The sequence below is a fragment of the Staurois parvus genome, unplaced genomic scaffold (assembly GCF_062004578.1).
Source record: "Staurois parvus isolate SC_StPar_1 unplaced genomic scaffold, SC_StPar_1.0 ptg000080l, whole genome shotgun sequence".
Lineage (NCBI taxonomy): Eukaryota > Metazoa > Chordata > Amphibia > Anura > Ranidae > Staurois > Staurois parvus.
This window is the reverse complement of record NW_028317876.1, coordinates 8,954,879-8,981,988: the sequence shown is the minus strand read 5'-3', so window position 1 is coordinate 8,981,988 and position 27,110 is coordinate 8,954,879. Positions and strand designations below refer to the sequence as shown.

Genomic DNA, 27,110 nt, shown 5'->3' with positions numbered 1-27,110 from the left:
GTGATGTTTTGGGCTGTTGCTGGGCAACACAGACTTTCAACTCCCTCCAAAGGTTTTCTATGGGGTTGAGATCTGGAGACTGGCTAGGCCACTCCAGGACCTTGAAATGCTTCTTGCAAAGCCACTTCTTCGTTGCCTGGGCGGTATGTTTGGGATCATTGTCATGTTGGAAGACCCAGCAACGTTTCATCTTCAATGCCCTTGCTGATGGAAGGAGGTTTGCACTCAAAATCTCACAATACATGGCCCCATTCATTCTGTCCTTTTACATGGATCAGTCGTCCTGGTCCCATTGCGGAGAAACAGCCCCAAAGCATGATGTTGCCATCCCCATGCTTCACAGTAGGTATGGTGTTCTTTGGATGCAACTCAGCATATTCTCTCTTCCAAACACAACGAGTTGTGTTTCTACCAAACAGTTCTATTTTGGTTTCATCTGACCATATGACATTCTCCCAATCCTCTTCTGGATCATCCAAATGCTCTCTAGCAAACTTCAGACGGGCCCGGACATGTACTGGCTTAAGCAGGGGGACGCGTCTGACACTGCAGGATCTGAGTCCCTGGCGGTGTAGTGTGTTACTGATGGTAGCCTTTGTTACATTGGTCCCAGTTCTCTTCAGGTCATTCACTAGGTCCCCCCGTGTGGTCCTGGGATTTTTGCTCCCTGTCCTTGTGATCATTTTGACCCCACGGGGTGAGATCTTGTGTGGAGCCCCAGATCGAGGGAGATTATCAGTGGTCTTGTATGTCTTCCATTTTCTAATTATTGCTCCCACAGTTGATTTGTTCACACCAAGCTGCTTGCCTATTGCAGATTCAGTCTTCCCAGCCTGGTGCAGGTCTACAATTTTGTTTCTGGTGTCCTTCGACAGCTCTTTGGTCTTCACCATATTGGAGTTTGGAGTGTGACTGTTTGAGGTTGTGGACAGGTGTCTTTTTATACTGATAACAAGTTCAAACAGGTGCCATTGATACAGGTAATGAGTGCAGGACAGAGGAGCCTCTTAAAGAAGAAGGTACAGGTCTGTGAGATCCAGAAATCTTGCTTGTTTGTAGGTGACCAAATACTTATTTTCCACCATAATTTGCAAATAAATTCTTTCCAAATCAGTCAATGTGATTGTCTGGATTTTTTTTCTCATTTTGTCTCATAGTTGAGGTCTACCTATGATGCCAATTACAGGCCTCTCTCATCTTTTTAAGTGGGAGAACTTGCATAATTCGTGGCTGACTAAATACTTTTTTGCCCCACTGTGTATCTTAGAACAAGTGTTTCGGTGTTAATATGCACCTGCTTAGCAGCAAAATTCCTGTGAGGTGCTGGAAGCTGGGCTTGTTGTATACAGTGTAATATGGCACTTGGTAATTGTATCTATTTGTAAGTGCCTCCCAGATCCTGTCCTAGGAGGAAAGATAGAGCAGAGCGCTATTCAAGTAAACAGTGGAGTGGACATTCCTAAGTGATGTGAAGCCACAGAAACTTGAAAATATTGACTTTTCAGCAGCAGAAATACTTTTGGTAGCTGTGGATTCCTAGAAACCTGTAAATCAAGTTTGTTTTGCTGCTGAGGCCTTCACATTGTGGCGGCCTGTTTATTTTACCTCACTGAAGTGCACAAGAACAAATGAAAAAAATCCACTTTTTTCCACATAGGGAAGTATGCAAATGTATTTTATTATGACCGTGTCTTACAAAATATTGACATACATATCTTTCGTGAGTAATGTCACCTGTATTCACTTTGGCTGCTTTCCCCCTATGGCCGTTACTATGGCAGAACTTATACAATTGGTGACAATTGCATATACAAACGCGCTCTGTGTGACACACACACACCTATTTATTGGGTGTAGTCATCAACAAAACCCATTATGCCATTCAGGTAATGCTTAAAGTGGTTGTAAAGCCTTAAGATTTTTTACCTTAATGCATTCTATCCCCATCACCATACTTGCCTGAGCCCCATCATGATTCAGCACTGTGCATGGGAGCAGTGGGTCTCCCAGCTCTGTCCCACCTCACAGGGCAGATCAATAGAGGAGGGAGCCATAAGTTCCTGCTGCTGTCAATCAAACTCTGTACTGAGGGAGTGGTGAGTAGGGCCTCACTGTCTGTGTCTATGGACGAGCCCACGTGTGTGCCCCCAGAGGAAGCCGCTTCCTGTGGGACACGGGATGGAGAGGAGAAGCCAGGAGCACTGGCAGGGGAGAAGAGGAGGATCGGGGCTGCTCTGTGCAAAACCACTGCACGGAGCAGGTGAGTATAACATGTTTATTATTTTGGTAAAAAACAAAGCTTTATAAACACTTTAATTACTATTAATGTGTATCTAAAACCTGAGGCTAAGTTTAGAGTCTGCGCCTCTGAAATGTGATCTATGTTAGGACAACCTTTCAGAGGTATTTGACAGGTAAAAATCTAAACAAGCCCTAACACTTAATCTAATCATAGAAGCCAGCCAGAATGCTGGCAAAAGAAGTTTGTCCGAAATTTGTATTTTGATGTCTATGGCCAATTTTAGAGTATGTAAAGTCAACACTGTGTTTTTAGAGTTTAACACCTTCTGGGCGGGACACTTGCTGTTGTGACTGGGCGTCGCATGACATCCTGTCAAAATGAGCAGCTCACACGGCCGCGGGGCACGATCTGTCACCGGCTGTGTCCATGGGACACAGCCGATGACATATCACGACACCAGCCTGTTGCCAATGTCATGTGACCACTGTGACCAATCACAGCAGATCACATGTCAATTGTATACATACAATGGATGGCTTCCTGCCATGCCATTCATTGTATACAATTATTTTGTTAGCTGTGACTGGTCAAGGCAGTTACATGATAATGACAGGGCCAATCACAGCCCATCTGTATGATGTGATCAGCTTTGCCCAATCACAGCTAATCACAACAAAAGACTGAATCAGTTTCATTCAGTAACAATGATTGCAAAAATCAATTAAATACATTGGTATTAGCAATCTTAATGTGTTAAAAAAACATTGTAACATTGTATTGCTTTGGTCACAGTGTGCTGAAAAATATAATAGTGAAAAAAAATTAATAAAAAAAAAAAATCGAGATATTTGAAAAAATACAAATTCAATTATTATTATTATTATTTTCACCAAAGAAATGTAGCAGAATACATTTTGACCTAAATTTATGAAGAAATTTTATTTGCAAAATTTTATAACCGTGCGTTTTTTTTTCAAAAGTTTGAGGTGTTTTTTGTTTTATTTAGCAAAAGATAAAAAAAACTCATTGATTAAATACCACTAAAAGAAAGCTCTATTTGTCTGAAAAAAATCATAAAAATTTCATATGGGTACAGTGTTGCATGACCGTGCAATTGTCATTCAAAGTGCGACAGCGCTGAAAGCTGAAAATTGGCCTGGGCAGGAAAGGGGGTATAAGTGCCCTGTATTGAAGTGGTTAAAGGTTAAAATCCCTGTCAGTTTTTGCTGTCTGTGCCCATTGCAGAGATTTCTCTTCACTGCCTGTCCCGTATATGAGGTCATTGATTTAACATACAGTTTCCATCCTTGTCCTTTGATATATTTTTTTTGCTTGCTCTGGTCAAATCATCCCCTTTAACTAGACGTTTTGGAAACAGAAATTTTCTAAAGAAATCCTACAGGTGGAGGAACCCTTTCCAGTGGAAACTAAAAATAAAGGATTCATCTTTGTCTCAGTGACAGTAGTCACCACGACAAGTCAAGGCAGTGATTTTCAGCAGGGCCACAGCATAGTATATCCAAAGGCACTTCCATTCATAGGATGACAAAGCATAGATGATTCCTTTTTATTTTCTCAATCAGGCAAAAAAAAAAACATGGACAAATTTCTCCATTTTCCCCGCTTGGATATTGTATTCTGACAGTGGGACTGTCCACTGGCAGAATACATTGATCAGCGGCTGCAGCTGGCTGATCGAGAGAGAATTTCAAACAAGCCTGTTGGGCAAAAGTCGATCTAAAGCCAATCATGGATTAGTCCCTGCTGAACCAGCCAAATGTTGAACCATCTATGGCCAGCTTTACTCGGCTTAGCTGCAGCAGTTCATCCTATCCTGTGCACTCCAGAGTTGGCCTACAGATATCTGTGCATTGCACTGACATTTTCTCACATAGTCTGCATGATAAACCTTAAAGTGGTTCTAAAGTCAAGACATGTATATTTGAACCCTTACTTTGTAAAACAACCCATTCAGTTTAAAATAGAGAGGTAATACAGATATGAAAAAATAAAGATATTTATAATTTTTTTTGGAAGTGATCACATAACCTCTGTTCTCAGCTGCATGGGGGCTTTGAGAGGTAGGGGTGGAAACTGCAGGGTGGCATGTCATCAAGAGGCAGAGAAATGCCAATAGACTGATTTTTTTTTCAATGAAGAGTTGTACCTGGGGTGTGTCAGTACGTCTTGGCCAGTGGAAGACAGGCTGCCCCCCTTCTTCACTGTCACGATCAAAAGGTATTTCACTCAAAGGAAGCAATACAAAGACATCAGGATAATTTGTATCACATGCACATGGTACAGCAGGCATATGAGATGTTGGGGGATAATTAAAGCAGAGCTCCACCCAAAAGGGGCAGTTCTGCTTTAAAGACTCCCCCGCTCCCCATTAAGGATTGGCAACGAAATTGACAGGTACCTGCTTCCATTTCCGTTGCTATCGCCTAGGCGTTTGGAAGCGAAAGTTGTTCCCCTCCCCCCCCATCCCCATAGTCTGGAACATGTGACCAGTCCCAGTAGACTACAGGACCATTCAGAAAGCACAGCTCTACTTGCGTGTGCAGTGCGCACCTGGCTATGTTGTCGCAAGCTGTCACGGCCGGGTGACCACACTGAAGATGCTGGCACCAGGAACACCGGATGACTGGTGAAACGGGCTGCGGGGAGAACACTGTGGGATCAAGGGACAGAAGAGTGGCTTTTTTTTTTTTTTTTAAAAGTCAGCAGCTACACCTCTCTAACACTTACTTGAGTCACTTTTCAATCCAGCCCTGTACCCCCTCTGCAGCGCTGCTCTTCCTTCTTCCTCTTTGCATAGGACACACAATCAAATGGAAGCACACAGCCCAGCTCAAGAGCATGTCTACACAAGTGCCCCCATAGCAGCCAGCTTGCTATAGGAACACTCACAGAAGAGGAAGATGGGAGAGTATCAGAAGGAATCTACAGAAGAGGAGGTAAGGGGCACAATGACTTTAACCACTTGAAGTCATTGTGCAGCAGACACACATGTACAGAAAGTCTGCGGGAGGTGCTCAGTGCAGGGTGGGAAAAGATGAAGAAAGTAAGTAAAAGCTTTATCCTTAACAAAATAATTTTTATCTGTTTTGTTATTTAGTTCTACTTTAAAAAGTTTTTTAAACTTTTGTAGAGCAAAGTGGATTTAAAGCTTATTTGCCTAAAGCATTCTCTTCGTGGAAAAGGTAATGGATGGCACTAGGTCATACAGACCTTTACATTTCAGAAGTGTCTGGAAGTGATAATAAATGGTTTGCAGTTGGGGAATCACTAATTTGGAAATGCTTACATGACTCAATTGTCAAGAGAATAGCTTGAGTAGATTGGGCCCTGTTTGGCCACTTACCCACCAGACTTTGAATAGTTGATGAGTGTAAAGATTTATGGGCTATTTTAGTCTCGTGTTTGTATTATAGTTAAATTTAAAAGCAACAGGAGGTGAAGCTTAATTAATGAATTGCTCTTATAGCTCATACACATTGGCCTATTCTTGGCAGATAACCAGCAATGACACTATTTCATGACATTTTAGCTGTCTTTGTGCAGCCGTTTTCATTTAACACACACATATGCCGTATGCTTACTGTTTTATTGCAGTGCCTTCTAAAGCTGCTCCAGTGTAAATCATTAGATCGCAGCATGGACCCAGTAATAGAGATGGATGTTTTATGAAGCCCTGGGGTGTTCAGTGTCTTGCTATATCTGGTATGCACAGCCATGAAGGCACAGCAAATGGTGTTACTAGAGAGATTAGGCTTTTTATGAGCAGGCTGAAACATTCGTGAAGGAGAAAACCCAGATACCGTGTTGCTTATGTCATAAATTACCAAATTTCTATTTCGCAACTGATCTACAAATATAAACAGAACAATTTTTGATGCCAGAGCATTTTAAATACTAAGAAAAAGTAAAGTGAGTATTGTTTCCATTTTGGCAGTTGATAGTGGAGAATTTTTTTATTGCTCTTCTTGTTTTATGGTGGAGCCATTGAAACTTTGCACCTGGCAATGCAAGGGCCTCATTTTTCCCCTGTCTCTGTATCCTTGCGTCATCTGCATCCATTGTGTGCCTGTTCCTCATCAAGAGTTGATGGGTGTATTGTATATTCGTACCACCATATCAGTGGCTAACCTCTGTCTGTTAGCATGTAGAGACTAATAAATGCTAACAAATGTGCATGACACTTGCCTTTCGTAGAAAGTATTAATTTCTCTTGTTCTTTGCTGGGGCGCACTCAGAGACATACGGTGTGTGTGTTTATATAATCACCTTGTCCTTGCTGAGTAATTCTGAATTACTAGTAAGGATCTATGTACACTCACTGGCCACTTTTATAAGGTAAACCTTCTCAATTGCTTGTTAACACAAAGTGCTAATCAGCAAATCACCGGGCAGCAACTAAATGCATTTAGACCACACCGGATGCCACTCCTGCCAGCTAAGAACGGGAAATGGAAGCTACAATTCACACAGGCTCCCCAAAATTGGACAATATCAGATTAGGCAACGTTTTTCCAATTTTCTGAGTCTCGATTTTCTTAGAGATGGTTGTGCATGAAAATCCCAGTAGATCAGCAGTTTTTGAAATACTCAGACCAACCTGTCTGGCATGTTCAAAGTCACTCAAATCTCCTTTCTTCCCCATTCTGATGCTTGGTTTGAACTTCGGCAAGTCGTCTTCACCACGTCTAGATACTTAGTTGCTGCCATGTGATTGGCTGATTAGCAATTTGTGTTACCAAGCAGTTGAACAATTGTACCTAATAAAGTGGCCGGTGAGTGTATATAAATAATATAAATAAATGTTGTAATGGGATGTCTGGTGTCCACAATAGTAGTCATACTGTAAAGGAATGGCTAAAATAAAATCCTGTAATTTTTCTTTTTAGCTGTATATCCTTTTGGAGGGATTTTCTTTTGTTTCCTGTGCCAAAGATACAACAGGAATAAGAGGAGACTCTCCTAAACAGAATCTCCCTCATGTAATCACCCTTACACAGTTGTCTCCAGAACAGATGTCTCCACTGAAAGTTTTCTTCTCACCTCTTCTTCTGGTTGTACTATTTTGAATTTCCCATCAATTTCTGCTGGAGAAGGTGAATATCCCCAGCAGGGACAGACTGCAAAAAAAAAAAAAAAAAAAAATCTGAGAATTTTCATACTCTATCCAAAACTAGAAAAAAAGTTTTAGCTTACGAGAAAGGAAATTCTAATTGTATTGAACATATTACATATATAAAATAATCATTGATGTCCAATGGAGAAACATGATTCTATTCATTGTTTTAGGTTTGCTGCATAATAATTCTGAATATACTTTTTTTTTTTTTTTTTTCTTTCATTTAGAAACCACACAGATAGAAGATCCACGTAAGCTATGGAGGAAGGAACAGGAGCGGATGCTGAAGGACTATCTTATGGTGGCACAAGATGCCTTAAGCACTCAGAAAGAGCTTTATCATGTGAAGGAACAAAGGTTGGCACTTGCCCTGGATGAATATGTGAGGCTAAATGATGCCTACAAAGAAAAGTCTAGCTCGCGTACAAGCTGTAAGTATCTAAAGGCATCATCTGGATCTGTAAAGGGAGCCATCTGTGGTTTCTCTCTAAATACTTTCCTGTAAAGCTCCTCATGTAAAGTAAGGAGAAAAATAACTTCTTCATAACAGTGATAGATGTATTCTGTAAAGAAGGAGATAACATTCAGCAACCAATTATCATCCACTTACTATAGTGTGACTACATTAACCAGATGACAACTAATTTCTGATGAATGCATGAGATAGATACACCTAGGTGTCCCTTTTATATAGGGTAATATTGATTCCTAAACAGCCATATACTCCTTTTTTAATATTTGATTTATATGTTTTATATAAACCTTGTAGTCTATTTATTACAGCTTTTTATATATCATCGACAATTTACACAGCATTTTACAATACATATTGTGCATTCCCACCAGTCCTTGCCTTTAAGCTTACATTATAAGCTGGCCGTAGATGGGTGATTTTTTTTCTTTTTTTTGGTCATTCAGCCAGCAGGCTAAACAAAAAAACAAAAACAAATGGACTCCTTCATCCACACAAGCGAAGTGGATAAAAGACTCTCCCCCACTGAGAAATATTCTGAAAGTGGGACTCTGCTGTTAGCTTACTGACTGACTGATCAGTTGCTTTAGCTGCTAATTGACAAACGTTTTCCAACATTCCCGTTCGACCAAAGTCTATTTAACTATCAACTTATGCTGAACAGGAGCGTCCACACATGGATCTAAATTCGGCTGGTCCTTGCTGAGCCAGCCAAATTTCAGTCCATCTATGGCCAGCTTTTTGTCTCTACTTCACATGCATATATATACATAATAAAGCCAATTTAGACAAGTTCTAATTATCCCATCCTCGTGTTTTTTGGAGTATGGTAGGAAACCACAGGAAGAACATGCAAATTCCATGCAGATATTGGCCTGACAAGAATTTGGTCCAAGGATCCCAGTGCTGCAAGGCATAAGTTCTAACAACTAAGCAACTATGTAGCCCATTGGCATTAATAAATTGATGGAAGCGATGATGTGTGAATTTAACTCATTTAAACCCATGGCTCATTAGTTACTTTGGTTTACTCAATTTTTTATGTAATTCTTTGCCTGGTTAAATAAGCCCTTTAAGTATTCACCACATGTAAATACCACCTACCTCTACCCTGTTATTAATATTTATTGGAAAATTAGTAGAAATGTGTTTATCATCTTCTAATCCACTGAAAAATAAATGTAAATGTTATGATTAAGCTTAAAAAAAAAATTAAAGGTGGATTTGGAGCTCTCTGCTCAGCAACCTAGAAAGGTCTTTTTTTTTCTATACTATTCCTCTCCATGGGCTAGGACCTGCAGTAATCACATTTTCATTACAGCAGCTCTGTAGGTAAAATCTTGTTTGGCAAGCAATCCATGCTGGCATAATGGCATTGTATGCAGTGATACATCAGTATGGACAGATTTAGTGCTCAGAGCAAATGTAAATATTGCGCTGTGCACTGTTGCTAATCTGGAGGAGGACAGCAGGGGTGGGCATCATGGGTAGCTCTTTTTAAAGCACACCTGTCGGTAAAATGCGTTATTCTGCTAACTGTATAAAGCTAGTACATGTAGAAATATTGTTTAGTATATGAATTCTTTTTTTTATTTCATACGCCTTTACCTATTTTTTTTTCTTCCACTTTTACATGCAGATAAAGTGACAGTGGTCTTACAATCCCTTCATGGGGTTTTCTAGTTTGTATAGTGTATTCTACATGTAGTTTTCAGAATACAATATATTTTTGCAATAGTGGTTCTCCCTGGGAAAGTGAAAGTTCAAAATAGGGCTATTATCCCCCTTTGTAAATGTCTTTGCTAAGCTGGCAGTAGGTAACATTTACCTTTTTAAGTTTAGTGGGTTTTTCCCACTCAACATTGCTGCTTGGATGGTGCAAATGCCTTCATTTTTGCTGAGAAAGCAAGAAAAACGGCTGTTCCTTGCTACCTGCTTCTCTGGAAACATTGACACAGGACATTGGTTGGCACCTGGATTATAGCGCTTCTTTCCTAGACATGTAAATACCCTCTCACTGCTAATACCACTCATGCTAACGACTGCACTAAGGAACACCTGCAGAATGCACAGGGCAATATCTGATCCTTTACATTGTAGCAAGGTCCTACATTGACACAACTCCCTTCCTCTAATTCTTGCTCCCTCTCAGGCATGCAACAAATGGCTTATCTGACTAAGGTAGATTTTACTGTGATTATGTCTGATTTCTTTTGGGAGCTCTCTGCCCTTCTAGGGCCCTAAAGTGCTCTTCTGCCTCTCCACCTCATGAATCTGTTCAAGATTCCTGATCCTCCTAACTTCTTCAAGAAAGATATTGAGGAAGTTGAGTTGGATGTAGAAGAGGATCCCACGGAGGAAATCTTCTGCATTTTATGAAACACAAGCTAAAACTTCACATCATATTCTTTCTGTTGTGAGCTGTCTTATTGATGCAGTGAATGCTAGCCTTTGTCTAACAGCACCAGAATCTCCTCAACCAAAACAGACACCTATGGGTACTAAATGGCTGGTGAAGTCTAGAAAGACCTTTCCTCTGCACACACAAGTTAACAGTGTTTTGTGTGAGGATTAGCTAATCCTGACAAGGTATTTATTCTTCAAAAACACTTTACTGAGTTATATCATATGGAGAAGAGATTTATGAAACAGTGATCAGTCTCAGTAGTGGATCCTGCTATTTCAACAAGGATCTGATGAGGATGTTTCCTCTTTTTAAGGATTCTTTTGAGGCATTGAAACCCTATTTAAGGCTCTAACTGGTCCTGCCTTTCAGTGGGCAACTGCAGATGTGTCCATTTATCAGACTGTTCCTAACTGGACTAGGCAAATGAATAGAGAACATGATTCTGTGACCCTAGAACAATTGAAGGTCATGTCTTTGTCGCTACTATTTTGTGTTGATATAGTGGGGAATGTACATTGCTAGGTCTCTAGGATAACCCTACCCTCTCTGCACATGCATAGGATTTTGTGGCTAAAGACTTATTCTGTTGAGTCTATTTGTAACATCTTTTATGCATGTCTTTTGATGCCGAATGCCTGTTTGTTAAATCACTTGATAAATTTATCAAGTAAATCACTGGGTAGAAAAGTACTTCTACCCAACAAAAAATAACAACCAAAGCTTTTTACTTTTACGGTTACTACCTCTTCTCACTGAAAGGAGTCCTTTCAAATCTCCCAGACATTCTCTTTTAATTAAAGGCAAGTACATCTTTTTGTTGCAAGCCTTGGACCCCAAAACCCTCCAAGCCCTGTTCTCAATGAATGGCCCCTTAACTCCGATTAGAGATGTCCCATACGTTTGTATCCAATCTGTCTTTTCCAGGGGCTGCAAAATAGAATTTATATCCCTGCTCCCTGCTTGATTCCTACTTTCCAGTCTGCCAGCTTTACCTCAAAGATGGTAAGACCTAGGGGCAGCTCTGAATCCACTTAAGGCACAAGGAGTGTTAATACTAGCTCCTGTAGAGGAGATGTTCAAAGGATTTTACCCCAACCTATTCATGGTCCCCCATTTTAGGCCTATAATCTCTGAACAGATGTTGGTTTGTCCCTAAAAGCATAGAGTCAGCTACATGTGTCATCACTTCTCTCAATTCATGGGAATTTCTGGCATCAATGAACATTCAAGATGCCTATCTTTACATTCCCATTTTTCCCAAGAAGGGACACCCTGCTTCCTTATCCTCCATAGCTAGGTTGCTCTGGCAGCTTATTTCCAGGGTTTATGCCCTCAAGGCAAGGGTTTCTCATTTCCCCTTCTGGGTCCACTCCACCGGATCTGTCTGTGTTTCTTGGGCCTTTCAGCATCAAGCATCCATTTTTCAGATATGTAAAGCTACCACCTGACCTGCTGTTCATACCCTTTCAAAGTTTTACTGCGTTGACCTCCAGGTGTCTGCTGATGTGAGCCTAGGCCACGGCGCTGTCCTGTTAGTGCTTTGGATCCGTTGACCCTTGTTTCTTGTGAGCCTGTTTTGTTATATTGTCCACCCCTTAGTTCATTGCTTGGGGACATCCCATGGTCCATGACTTTGTCCTGTGACCTGCACTAGATGATTATGATAAGGAATTTACAGGTAAGTAAAAATTCACTTTATCTTGGAGTATAGTTTCCTCCTGTCTGTCCTCTGCATCTCATTATTGCTTGCTATGAAAATGGAGACCCCCAGACTGTGTAGGGTTATATTCGGGTTCACTGGGGGGCATTCCCTACAAAGCTTTTGCCAGTGTCCAATCACCTGAAGGTAGCGGCGTGTAACCCATTGTCTATTACTACAGGTGTTTTGTACTGTACTCCAAGCTGTGGAATTTGCAAGTAAAAATCCCCTTTTTATATTGGATAGAGAATGATTAAACAAATCAGTTTTTTTTCCCTCTGTGTCAGATTGGGGAGATTGCTTTTCACTTCCTGTTCTGTAGGCACAACAGAAAATGTGAAAAATTCTCTACAGTGGGAGAGAGACTTTTACAGCAATGCAAGATAGTGCAGTGCAATTTTTGAAAAGGTGCAGGTGCTTCTTTTGGTTCAGCATATTGCATTTGTGGCCCCATATAGTCCAGGGGGGCACAATAAAACAAGAATAAAATAAAACAAGAATATACAGCAGCACTAGTCTAAATACAAGAGGCATGGGTATTCTTACTTAAATCTTGGTGTGTTTTGTGTGTTTTTTTCTTCCAGAACTGTGCAATAACCCAGAATGAAACAACTGCCCTTTACTGCAGGAGTTGCCTGTGATGAAGGCCAGTGTCTTCTGCTCTCTCCTTGTACAGGGTGACTAGTCTTGTATCTGCCCCCTCCTTTAGTTTTTTGTAGACAGCCTGTATTGGTTGGATCTGCTGGTTGTCTCCCACAGCTCTGCTCTCTGTACATCACAATGATGATGTCACTGCTACTTTTACATGCTAATATTTGGATTTCTAATTTTTAAAAAGGTGGATTTATATCTTTTTTGGTTATTAGGGAATATGTTTAAATGAACATTTTTGTGCTTGAAGTTCAACTTTAATCTGGATTACTTTGTCTTCATCAGTATTTTCAGGTTCGTCTTCAAGTACCAAGTATGACCCTGATATCCTTAAGGCAGAGATTTCCACAACAAAAGTCAGGGTAAGCTTCTTCTATTTGTGCAGAAGGACCTCTGTCAATGGACAATGCTGGCAAAAAATGAATACATTTTATTTGTGCGTGTGTGTGTGAGTATGTGTGTATATGTAAATGTTAATATGAATGTTTTATGTGTTGCTCATAGCACTGTGTTAGTCTGTACAACAGTTAAAGTGGAAATAAACTCTGTAAAAACCCACTGACAGAGTTTTTATAACAGAAGAGAACCTAGATGGCTTAAACCTGCAGGGGGAACATTTTTTTCGTTTCTTATTGAGACTTTACTACCACTTCTTGAAAAAAAAAAAAAAAAAAAGAGAACCATGGCCAGATTTTTATTGCTAACATTCAACATCCTGTCCTGCACTGTCAGAATTCAAGTGTGCACAGCCAATGGTGGCACTGTATAAATCCAAATGAAAGAAAAAGCCATCATTCTTTAAACACTGTAAAGGAATTAACTAAAAGTGTCTGAGGCAAGTTCTGTCTCAACTGGTGCCATTGGCCATAGCAACTAATCAGCTTCTATCTCTCATTTTTCCCACGCAGCTTAGAATAAGAAAATGCAAAAGGTGATGGGTGTGCGTTAGTTGAGACAAAGGTTGCTTTAGGCACTTTATTAATTCCCCATATGTATTAAAAACAGAGGTGTTTGCAGCATATATTTGCAAATCTAGGTGGAAGCCACACTTCTTCATCAGGTCCCCTCCATACAGCGTGCTTCCTGACTTTAAATAAACTAAAATTGAGATACAGAGCAATAAATACAATAAAGGCAGACATACCTGGAGGTAATGAATTGCTCTTTAAAGCTAAAGCTTAGTTTAAAAAAAAAAAATTATCTACAACTTTAGTTACATTACTTACCTGTAATGAAGTATGCCCTGAGATGTGTAGACTGCTGAATTCTACAGGGCTATCCTGTCCTTGCTGCTGAGCTTTCAGCACTGTTGGGGTTAATAGCTTCAGGCTCAGCTGTATTAACCGTTTGCCCACCACTCTATAGCAGGTATACTGTGTATACACGTGATTTGCACTTCCGGGTAGGGGGCATGTTCACCGCCCTACCTGTGCCTCTATTGGCTGCTGGGGATGTCAATCATCAGGTCCTGGCTGGTGATTCCCTGCTGGGACTCGGTGGTTGTCGGCAAAATTGACGGGGTAGGTAGGTAAATAACACAGGTCTCTTTCCTGTCAGCATGGACATGCTGCTTTTTATCTCCCGGAGAGATACAAAACAGCATGTATCCCAAGTTTGGTGTTTTAATAACGCTGGTAATTTTAGCTGTGTAAAGTCACATTAAAAATGCGAGCTTTTCAGCTTTTTTGCATTAGGGTTTTGCCGCTTTTTTTGCGTTTGCGCTTTTCGCGGGTTTTTTTTTTGCTAACAAAAACATCCAGAAACACCAGTTTTCTGCGTTTTTCAGCATTTAGAGCGTTTTTACAGCTAAAAAACTCCTCTAGAAATCCACTAGTTCTGGGGGGTTTTTTCCAGCCAAAAAACCACCCCTGTCAAAAAACGCTGATTACAGTCTGTGAGCATGGACACATAGGATAACATGCTGGGGAGTTTACTGGCTGTAGAAAAAAAACCACAAAAGCCAAAAACAGCCACTGTAAAAGCATCCAGTGTGCATGAGGACTAAAGGTAAAACATGTCTAGCCTTCAGAACCACTTTAATGTAACTGAACCCAAGGACCTAAAGTCATTAAACCCGCAGCAACAGAAGTTCAGCAGCAGGAGTAAGATTTCTGCAGACTCCAGCAACTTGCACATCATACTTTGTTACAGGCAAGTAATGTAATTAAAGTTGTAGAGGAAAAAGAATTTTAGCTAAATTTCAGCTTTAAAGGATAAGTTCACTTTTTGGACAAAAATAATAAATGCACATTTTTTTTGCAGGTAAAAAAATGTGCATTTATTATTTTTGTCCAAAGGAGCATGTAAAGCATTGCACCAGTGATCAGTAGATCGCTGATGCCATGCAGGTCTCCTGCAGACCTATCAGAATATCTGCTTGCCATACGGATGTACGAGCAAAGAGATATTCTGACAGGAATCTTCAATGAACTACCACAGCGCTCCACAGTGCATCCGCAGTCCATAGTGCACTGAAAACTACAAACCCGCAGCCGCTAAGGCTGTCCGTGAATGAATGACGCTGCCGTGCTGGCAGAGCCCCGCATGGCCACGCTGTTTTTAAATCTGACAGATAGTACACCCCCCCATACTATCTGTTGGGGGGGGGGGCGGCTGGCAGCTATGGGAACATGTTACATGTACCGACTAAAAATGTTACATGTTTCAAAGGTGCAGAAAAACACTAGTTTTTTTACCCACTTCTTGTCCTTAGGTAGCTTATAAACAGCCTAAGGTTAAAGCGGTTATACCAGGATCATGGTTGAGGCTACAATCATGATCCTGGTATAGTTTTTTTTTGTTTTTTTTGTTTTTTTTTTAGAGCAGGCAATTCCCTAACAGGTGAAAGTGATTAGAGTGGCTATACAGCCACTAAATCACTTTTACAGGCAGTGGAAAGAGGTTGACCCCCCCACCCCTCCGATGCGTACCTTCTGGTTTTTGTCGCATGTAAACAAGCCTTACCAGCATCTGATCAAACCGATCTGGCATCTTGGATTTTGCTTTCTAACCACTATATCTAAAAGTAGGAAAAATGTTTTTGCTTGCATTCTAATTTAACTTCATTGTATCTTGCCAACTTAATGTATGATCAAGATTGACACTTTGTTTTTCCACCAGGTTAAAAAGTTGAAGAGGGAGCTATCACAAATGAAACAGGAACTACTGTACAAAGAGCAGGGGTTCCAGACATTGCAGCGGTGAGTTTTTAATGACAAATCTTTCTACTGTCAACACTTTAGTTGGTGTCTTGGCATGGTAAAGTCAGTGCTCCACATCTCTTTCAATCAGCATAACCTTTGTGTTTAAGGACACGTAGAAAAACAAGAATGTTTTACATCACAAGTCATGAGGTTCCGGCACTTTTCTTGCCTTGAAATGATAATCCTCTGCTTGTGACATGACACTTTTTCTGCTGTAACAAACTGTGGCATTGGGGCTGAGAAGGGGCTAGAATACGATATGTGCTGATAATAAAGCAGAGATTAATTGTAGCGCTGAACTGTAATCTTTCACATATCTCTTGACATTATGACATTTACAGCCATTTGTACAACCGAGGAAGATGATGATTTTTTTTTTTTTGGCTCTGATTTGTTTCTTTCATTTAGTTTGAGATAGACCCTTTGAAATGTCATGGGGAAAGTATCTTCCTATTAGCTGTATATTGAAGGCATAAACAAACATATTGAGAAGCTGTTTTTAGTATTTCCTTGAACACAGTTTTTTAAAATATTAAGTTTTAATTGAAAATTCAAAGGAGCCGGGTTGAAAATTGTCAGCAGAATAGTGACTGCATCCAATCAGTGGTTTAATATTTGGGTCACATGACTTTTTTTTTCTTTTCCCCTTCTCAGCATGGCCGAGGTCGGGCTAAGTCAGAGTAGGTTACATGTCCTGATATTTCAGCTCTTTTCAGGCCCCCCAGCCATGCAGAGCCAATTGGAGTTGTCACCTCAAGCATCTGACCCTTCCCTGTAGGTGTTGACGCCAATGGGGAAGATCAGATGTTTTAATGATAACTCCACACTGCTCTGCATGGTCTGGATGGAGGGGGGCGGGGGGAAGTGATGTCACCAGGACATGTGGCCTCCTGCAGCTTAGCCCCGCCCCAACCTGGGCTGTGCTAATGTAGCCAAATAGGATTACCTATGCAGTAAGCTGTGTGTGGACATTGCCTAATTAACACAAGAAGGGGAGCATGTAGAGTCAAAGGCTCTGTAGTGTCAAAGGCTCTGTGATTGTTGCAATGAAGAACAAGTAACTATGAACAACTGGCAGGATCAACGGGTAACGTTTTAATAAGGAATGCTTCTACAAATAAAGAAAGGGCATAAACACATAATAATGATAATCCGGAATTATTAGGTTATTAGAACATAGAAGCCAAGTGCAGTTATGGTAGATCAACAAGTGTTTTTCTGTATTTGCAAAGGTTTTAAGGGGTTAAAGTATGGCAAAATATAAATGTATTGCATAGATGTACTGTATATGTGTGTTTTTTTTGTTTTGTTTTTATTTTGCCTTAACATACTCTTTAAAGGGAAACCTTTTGACAGCTATTACATGTTGTGACTGAGACTCCCATCTAGTTGTAGGGTGTCCGTTCCATTTTCGGGACTGTGCAGAATCATACACTGTATGTTGCCTGCCCTGGAACTGGCATTTGGCTCTAAATTGATTGCTTGTTATGTCTTTTGCTGCGGTGCATACTTTTGCAATTCAGTAATGTACATCAGCCCTCTTCGGTCATTTTTATTGCTGTTCTGCTTCTCTTGTGTTTTAATCTTACCAAAATACCATTACTCGTACAATTTCGTAGTAGACATGCTTATGAAAGTCTGCTGTTTGGAGTTGTAAGGCTATGTTTGCAGTAAAGAGGTCACAAATGCCAGCAGGACTTTTTCTATGGCCTAGATTTAAAGTATTTGATTTATGCTCATTATAACTGTACATTTTGAAACAAGCTAAATTTATCATCATTCGTGTCTGTATTCTCTGTGTCCTGCTTTTACTGAAAGCCCAAAGAGATGACTGCTTTGAGACAGGTTGTGGAGCATCATGAGAGTATATATATATATATATATATATATATATATATATATATATATGTATATATACATGATAAAAGTAGCTTCACTCAAGATAGAGTGACAGACTGGGGGATGCACTGATTAAACAGCACTTAAAAATCGCAAACATAGCTTAATTTAAAGACCTGTATGTCTGTCCAACTGTCGATGAACCTATGTAGAAAATATTCCATGCCAAATGACAGAAGAATTTTGTGATTTGTTTTTAACGCAAAATTTTAAATACATGAGTGTATATATTGGGTGCGCAACCAGTGGCATGCGGGCCACATGTAGCCCTTGGAGCCCTCTGATGTGGCCCTTGGAGCCCTCTGATGTGGCCCTCCACCTCAAACTGAATGCAGGCATTTTGATGCTCTTTCAGAAAGTGTACCACACCAACGAGATATAATAGAGGTCTAATGCAAAGCATGACTAACCTGTAGGAAAGCCACAGGTAAACTGCAGTGCATTCATGTGAAAGCAGCCTTATAAGGGGGCTCAGGACAGTAAGAGCTCATTTACATTTGCAGTCTGGGGGGGACAGTAAAACCCCATAGTTAAGATGTATTTTTACCATACACCCCCAACCACTGGTATAGCTACAGGGGTCACAATGCTCTAGGGGGCCCATTCGGCCTTCCTGTCGCATTCTGTTTTACAGTTGGAGAAGGAGGGGTGATATACAGGAATCGATCCTCTCCATTTTCCTCTTGATACCATTGAAAGCTGGCTTCACCTCCTTTCCTTTCCTCCAGAATTCAGCAGCTGCAGGAGGAAAGTATCCATTATGCTATTCAAAATAAAAAAGCAAAATTCTGAACCATTTCTTTTCATTGTGGCCCACGGCTGGTTACCACATCACTTAAGTGGCCCTCACTCTTCAAAAGGTTGAGCACCCCTGGTGTATATGAATATAAAGGAGAAAAACTAGGGACTTTGAGGGTGTATTTAAAATGAAAAAAAAAAATTGCATAGCAATTTACTAATTGAAAGTGCCTGTACATTAATTCTGTGTGAATGGGGCAACATTTATGTTATTAGGCTATTTCCTGTGTTGGTGGAATGTTTCTCATCAATTTTAAAATGGGAAATACTGCATTTGACCACTAGATGAAGTATAGAAAATTTCCTTGATACTTGGCGAACAAATGTACGTGCATTTTCACTTGACGATATTGCTGTGTAATTTGTTAATAAATACATTGGGTATAGAAAAGAATCACCTGCTTTTAAAATAATCACATTTTGTTGCTTTGCAGCGTGAAATGAAGACACAGTTTTTGTTTTATCCAGCTGTATTTACTCAGTGCAACTTATCACATCAAGTAAAAGTTATGCCATTGGCATGTCAGAAAAATATAGAAAAAAGTTCAAAAATAGAATCATTAAGTTAGAAAAAGGATCACCACAGTATTTTGTTGAACCACATTTTGCTTTAATTACAGCCTTTAGTCTGTTGGGATATGTCTCTACTTACTTTGCACACCTAGACTTTGCAGTATTTGCCTACCTTTTTTTGCATAACTGATCAAGTTCAGCTAAGTGTGGTAATTTTTACTGTGTGCTCTGGGTCATTGTCCTGTTGGAAGGTAAACCTTCTTCCCATTGACAACTTTCTCGTAGAGGGCAGCAGATTTTTCTCAAGAATTTGATGGTATTTTTCCCCATCCATTTTTTCTTCTAGCCTAACAAGTGTTCTAGTCCCTGCTGCAGAGAAACACCCCCATAACAGGATAATACCACCTCCATGCTTTACTGTAGGAATGGTTTTATTTGAATGGTGAGCTGTATTGGATTTCTGCCAGTCCTCTCGTTTAATGCTGAGGCCAAATAATTCAATTTTAGTCTCATCTGACCATAACACCTTTTTCCATGTGGCCTCAGAATCTTCAAGGTGTGTTGTGTCAAAACTTAGTCATGACTGCATGTAGCCTTTCTTGAGGAGTGGCTTTTCTCTTGCAACCCTCCCATACAAGCCATATTCTTGGAGAATTTCTGATATTGTCACATGCACACAATGACTACTCTTTGTCATAAATTCCTGAAACTGTTTCAGAGTTACTGTAAGCCTCTTGGTAGTCTCTCTGACCAGTTTCCTTCTGGCTCTTGCATCCAGTTTGGAGCGATGTCCTGATCCAGGGAGGGTCTGTGTAGTACCAAATATCTTCCACTTCTTAATAAAAGACTTCACTGTGCTTTTATGCATTGATAAAGCCTTTGAAATTTTTTTTTTTTATCGATCTCCTGACTTGTGCCTGCCCACAACTTTAACCTGGAGATCTTTTGATAGTGCTTTGTATCTGATTGTTTGCTTCAGTTACACTACTGGGACTGAAATGCTCTGGGAAAGCTCTATTCATGCTGAGCTAATCAAAATGACCACAGCTGATCACAGTTAAAATTCAAATGGCTTTGTGTGCCATAGAGAAGGTGATTAGCTACACCTGATTGAGTTTACAAGTCATTTTTAGGATGGGGGTGTGATCATTTCAGGCTGCAAAGCAACACAATTTGATTATTTTAGGGGGGGGGGGTGATTCTTTCTATGCCCACTGTGAGAGTGTGAGTGTGTGCGTGTGTATTCTCTCACTCTCTATCATTAATTTTTATACAATATTTTTTTCTTCAGTCTGTACCTAATCACACCTTTATAGCACAATGCTAGATTAAAAGTTAGACAAGTACTCTGTTATTATATTAATACAACAACACAGTATTGTTTTAAATCAGCTTGCTTGCAAGCAATTTTGATAGGAATCCAAAGCATGTTTGAGAAACGGTCAACAACATACCACAGGGAAACAATGGGCAGTTGTTGAAGAAACTCAAGCAGACACCCAGAGATATGCCTGGTACACAGAGAGAAACATAATGCAGGAGTGCATGTAAAAAGCAATAGCCACAGACTTGTCAGATCTTATTACTTTGAAATAATGCTTATTTTATTCTGCAGTTAAGGTTTTTAAAGTTCAATGTTACAAGCGTATTAGTCTTACATGAGGGAGTAAGACTGCAAACATGGTAGCTTTAAGTATCAACTAGCCAATACTGTATGATGTAAGCGGAAAAATGTCTCAGTCTACACTGTTTCTGGCCCTTTAAATTTGATCAGCTGCATATCAGATTAGTGGAAAGAATGGCTGCACACACTGTGTATGTTTATTACAGGTATTTACAGGCATTTATATAGTGCTGACAATTTCTGCAGCACTTTCCATGCATTTACTGATGTAGGAGCAAACCCGGAGGAAACCCACACAAGCATAGGGAGAACATAGATACAGAATATTGTCCATAGAGTCTTCTTTTTTTATTTTTTTTCTTCACTCTATAGCTCTGATTAGGAGCTGTCATTTAGCAGCGGGGCGAATGACCGCTCCTTCTCGGAGTTATTAAGTGAAGAAAAATAAAGCCAGCAATTGCATTTAAATACCGGCAATGACATTTAGCAGTGGCAAGTGAGGGAGCCTGTCTGTATACACTGCTCCCTCACTGTATACACTGCTTACCTCCTCTCCTGCCTTTCTCCGTTCCCATCCCCCCTCCATCTGCAGTACCCACAGCCCCCCAAACCCCCCCAGCCAAAAAGTCACTCCGCCCCTCATTGGGGCCGTGTCTCTTATTTTCGGCACCTGTATCTGCTCACTTTTTCCTATCTGCAAAATGCCGATAGGGCAATTTTTGGACGATATGTTTTGGCCGCCAAAATTTTGGTGCATCCCTAGTCCCTAACCTAATGCATTGTGTTTAAACTTTAAGGGTACAAAAGATGCAGCAAGCAGGACTTTTCAAAAACACAGTGTACTGTATAAAAACGCAGCACACAGATGTGAACAGTTACATTGTATTTAAAGGGGACTATTTTTCATGCTCTTCTGCCATGTTGGGAAAGTGTGCTTTCATGACAGAAACAGTGTGAACAGGGACTTGGTCAAATACAAAGTCCTCTCTAGTGATTAGCCTACAAATCTCTCTATATGAGAGCCAAAAAATATGAACTGCAAGAATGCAAAAATATGGTAATTATTGAAATAACTCAGATCTGTGCTCAGTACCAATATACAGTTTTTTTTGTTGTTTTTTTACACCAAATTAAAAAACAGAAATATTAGGCCTCCTTCACACGACCAGTTTGTTGCAACTGCCAGATTCTTGTGTCAAGAATCTGCGGATCCTTGCTACTGGAATGACTGCATTATGTGACCGCCAGCAGCCACTCGGCCCATTTAAACTAATGGAGGGCTGACAGAGCTATTACATGTGGTTGGGGACAGATGTCTGAGCCTGGATTCAGCTGCTGCTGTCAGCCAACCATTAGTTTAAAGGATAAGTTCATCATGCCTAACATGTCACACGTCACACCCATATTTACGGTGTAACATGTTACGAAAGGACTGGCCCCTGATTTCCCTAGTTGAAAGCTAGTGGGGGATCTTCTCTCTCTGGTAGCTGTGGGGGAAAGCTACAAGTTCTGACAGCCTTTGCGGCTGTCAGCTTGTAGTTACCACTGAACTACCACGGCACTGTTGAATGCTGTGGATGCTGTGGTAGTTCATTGATTCTTCCTGTTAGTGTGTGTCTTGCTTGCCTGTACGCGGTATGAGCACACAGATATATTGACAGGTCTTCAGGAGTCCTGCATGGTACCAGCGATCACTGGTGCAATGCTTTCCAGGCTTCCAGAACAATAAATAGTTAATGTACATTTTTTAACCTGCAAATAAATGTGAATTTATTATTTTTTCTTAAAAGGTGAACTTATCCTTTTAAATGGTCTGAGTAGCAGCTGCTGATTGCATAACCTGGTCATTCCAACAGCAATAATCCACAGATTCTTGCTGCAGGAATCTGGCGGTTGCATCAAGCAGGCCGTGTGAAGGCAGCCTTAAAGGGATGCTATTGTTTATAAATCTAGCAATGACAGACACTGATCAGATCAATGAATAATCTGGCAAATGGACAGGTGTGCATGGACAGGCCAGTCCACAGAACAATACAAAAGTACACTGTCCAGCTGGTCGACACAAAAAGCCTATTAGCCCCCTTCAGCATGTTGGGTTACAAACAGAGGGTTTTTTTGTTGCTTCTGTTTATAAATATGGCAGGATATTTGGACTGTCAACAGATAAACTGAACTCATTCTAAACTTTAGTGTCAAGGTGGGGAAGTGTAGGGTAATGCCTCTTTTGCCAGCTTGTGCCCTGCTAATGGACTATGTTCAGACTTGCCAAGTTGGCAGTGCAGCCTCAACAGTGGTTATGGTCAAATCGCAGTGACCAAAACAACAACTTCTCCAATTTAACCTTTCATCAGCTTAGAGCAGTGAGATCAATGAAAGATGAATTCTAATTGGTTGATTTTTTTTTTTTTTTTTTTTTTTTAATGAGCTTCGCACATTGCTGTTTAATAATCGTATAAGCCAGATATTTTGTTATTTGCAGAAAAACAAAACATGTTTAGGATCCATGCACACTAGCTTATTTTTAAGCTCCTAGCAGCTAGTTATGCACATTTTTTTTTCTGCCCTTAGAAGCAAATACTATGTGTCAATGAACACTATTGGGAGTGATTTGCCAGAAAACACTAAACGCACTTAAAACGCTACTAAGAAACGCTATTATCAGTGTTATTTGAGCTTAAAAAAACACTAGTGTGCATGTAGCCTTAGTGTATTTTCTTTTTGCATAATAATACTCCAGAGAAATGGTAGTTATTGCTACATATCTATAATAGCAATGCAGTTTCAATGAAAGTCTTTTGAACACGAAGCTCTTTTCACTATCATGGGAAGCTATTTACAGGCATAGCAATGACTAGCTTATCCAACTAACATTGGTCATTGAGCATCTCAGGTCCATATGTGCCTTTACGGACTGTGGATTAGCTCTTGAGACTTGAGGCCCAACTCTAGGAAAATGGAAAAAAAAAAACATCTTTGCGGTGATGCTACCCACGCTGCTATGATTAATCGCTCGTTATGTCTAGGGAAGGATTGAGGCTATTACACCTACTTGAATCCTTGCTCCGGCACACTGAACCTGTGATCTGTGGGCAGAACTTCAGCATTATCACATAGCATACAATGACAACAACCCTTTATGATATGCTAAGGAGGCTGGAGTGTGAGCAGAACCAGTTGCAACCTAGAGATCAGCTGCGGTGGACTGGCTGCAGCACTGGAGGGAGAAGTAAGGTAAGTATTAATTTACTCCTTATTTCCTGGCTCTTAGACTAGGCGGGCTGCACTGCATGGGTGGTAAATCCAGCCTGTCAGTTTCTGGCAGTGTTCGAAATTGGGAAGATTGATTGATTTAATAAAAACGCTAGCTCAAGATTATATTTATTGATCCTGTAATGTACTTTTAAATTATGAACTCACACATCCACTCTGTATTACTTATATACATATACAATATGTATGTGTTTGTTTAATGTAAAGTTTTCTAATGTCCTATGCATTCTTTATAAGTATTTGCTACTTTTTTACTTTCTCCTAGCATTGACCAAAAAATGTCCGGAGGCCAGAGCGGCTATGAGCTGAGGGAAGCCAAGGATATCCTCTCTGAGCTGAAGAGCATAAGGAAGGCCATTAGCACTGGAGAGAAGGAGAAGCAGGACCTGATGCAGGTTTGTTCCATAGATCAACAATCTCTATTACAGGAAGGGCCTGAATCCATCTACCTGTCTTCGTTCATCTTTTGTTAGTTTTCTTTAGTTCTAACATCTTTTGGTTTTAAACTGAAACTCCAAATGTTCATGCAAAAAGAAAAAAAAAAATAGATTCTCCGATGCACCGATTAGAAGGCACATTTGCCTTTCTTTTTGTATAACGTTTTTGAATTGCCCTACTTTTCAAGTGAATAGGCTGGCCCTATGCAACACGCAAAATCTTGAAGCAAATCATTCAAACCAAATTGTGAGCGGAAATGCTTGTTCTTTCTACGTGGAAGTGTGAATGCAGCCTTAATGTTGTTCAGTTAGGAATGCACAAATATTTCAGAATTGCTAGAAAATGGTTTGAAGCAGATGCAACCCCTACTGCATGCACTGTTCACAATAGCCATGGAATGTATCAGTCTTTGGCAGTTCTTGCGTTTCAGAATTTCAAAATGTATTATCATGTGTCATTACTAGTTATAGAATTTAATTTAACCTGTGAAATAAAACCGACTGTGTTTAATTCCGCAGTGAACTCCACTCTTAAGTAGATCTTGATTTTCCCAAGCAACATATGGTACTTTCTTCTCTCCATTATAAATGCATTTATCCATGTTACAAATGCCAAGTCTGATTTACTTTTTGCTTAGAACAACACGGTCACTATAACCCTCATCAGATCACAGTTACATATTGTTACTGCATTAAACACCTGAGCCGCAATATAAAGGGTGTGATTTTTCTTGACAAGTTGATTGTACCTGTATTTACGAAGCAGGTGCTGCACAATTCTTTTGTGACCAGGATTTGATGAGCCTTCATAAAGCTAGAACCAAGGAAAGTTCTTTCTTCACCAGTGTCAGGTTTCCTTCCTGTTTTCATGGTATCCAAGCATGCTCTTCTCTCCATTGAAGCTTTTTAAGGAAATCTTCATGTGGGAAGAATATACGTAGGGGTTTTGACAGGAAGCATTTTCTCATGAAATGCATTGCTTGTTTCTGTTTGTTTGGGGGAGTTTTAGTTTACAATTGCTCTGCTTTGTTTTCTTAGAGTCTTGCGAAGCTCAAGGAAAGGTTTCATCTAGAGCAAGGCAGAGGAAGATCAGAGCCAGACTTGACGTCCAGCCTCACAAACTCTCATTTGTCTCTGTCCAGACAGACACTGGATGCTGGTTCACAGACTGATATTTCTGGTGATGTAAGTTTTTTCTCATTCTTACTGACAAACATAGGTATATCCTATAAAGTCAGTTTTCTGTAGAGAAGAAAAGAAAGTCTTTATTGCTTCAATTACTTCAGAACTTTATTGATTAGGAGAAAAAAGTTATGTTTAGTAACATGGGTGAGAAAATCCGAGAATTGTGGGTACTGTCTGCAGTCAATGTAACATTATCCAGTTACTTATTTGCTGTAACAATTTTAAATTGGCAATATTGAAAACTTTAACAGCTCTTTCCCCAATGATTGTTTTCCAGTTCCTAATAATACCACAGATCCTGATTTCTGTCCTTATTTACGCATACTTCACACCTTTTAACATCACCTGCTGCTACCCCAGCCCTTATTTGCTTTAATTTTATTTAGCAGTAGTACACTGTATGGTGTTATTTAGTAACAAAGAACAATTGTATGTTGTGATCATTAGCAACCTGTCAGAAGAGTGATTTATTTATCCTGTCCAATACAAGGTACTTAGTGATTGTAAAGGTTCAGTTATTTATCTTTTAAAATAACAAACATGTTATACTTGCCTGCTCTGTGCAATGGTTTTGCACAGAGCAGTCCCCATCCTCCACTTCTTCTCCTCCCCCACTGGCAGTCCTGACTCCCCCCACATCCGGAGTGCCCTTCATGCAGGCTTGCTCCAAAGCCCTTTAAGTGGTTGAGTGTCCATTAACACACAGGCTGAGACTGACAGCAGCAGAGGCCAATGGCTCCTGCTGCTGTTATTGAGCCAGTGAGGAGAGAGATAGGAGGAGCTGGATGCTGTACACAAAGGTTTTTAATGCTAGGAATGCATTACGGTAAAAATAATTTAACTTTTACAACCACTTTAAGGGCTTGTTCACACCAGCAGACACATTATCAGTCTCGATATTCCCAGTGCAGGCTGTTCAGTGTTGGTCAGTGCTGCAGTGACCACAGACTGGGAACCGTAGACAGTCAATGCGAATAAACATCAACAACACACCAAGGATTCCTCAAACTGGCCCAAAGCTTTTTTTTTGTGGTCAAATGATACATACGAAGCAATGTTTCGGAGTCACACAAGTCCCCTTTGTCAGGCAAGTGATGAAGGGGCCCTGCGTGGTTCCGAAACGTTACCTTTTGTGTGTACCATGTGACCACTAAATAAAGCTTTAAACCCATATGAGGAATCCTTGGTGTGCTGGTGACATTTCTTTGCATTGAGCAGACACATAACATAGCTTCTGGTGTGCACTGTGATGTAGACAGGGCTGATACACTGACTACAAGGCATTTTTGCCTTTCTTTTTGTATAACTTTTTTGAAATGCCCTACTCTTTCCAGTGCACACAACTGTGATGCAGTAGAGTGGACTGAACACATAGGACACAAGGCAAATTGCCTTGTCTATGCATTACGCTGCATTGGTCAAGGCTGCCCAGCGTAATGCATTTTGGTGGGAATGGGCCCCAAAATTACAGAAAAGAATGTTCTCTATAAAAAGTAGAACTTGTCTGTAGTGATCAATCATGATTCATATTTATTGATACATATATATGAAAATATAGGAAGGAAACTGATTT

The 27,110-nt window shown here is 40.2% G+C and overlaps 1 protein-coding gene across 1 annotated transcript in view; it reads left to right on the top strand.

Moving 5' to 3' along the window:
* The window catches only part of WWC2 (WW and C2 domain containing 2), a 244,050-nt gene that overhangs the window by 103,893 nt on the left and 113,047 nt on the right, over positions 1-27,110 (top strand). The window contains exons 3-7 of the mRNA XM_089669642.1: positions 7,607-7,810; positions 12,894-12,970; positions 15,729-15,808; positions 24,181-24,310; positions 25,391-25,537. Coding sequence (XP_089525768.1) covers positions 7,607-7,810; positions 12,894-12,970; positions 15,729-15,808; positions 24,181-24,310; positions 25,391-25,537 — 638 coding nt within the window. The remainder of the gene's footprint in view (positions 1-7,606; positions 7,811-12,893; positions 12,971-15,728; positions 15,809-24,180; positions 24,311-25,390; positions 25,538-27,110) is intronic.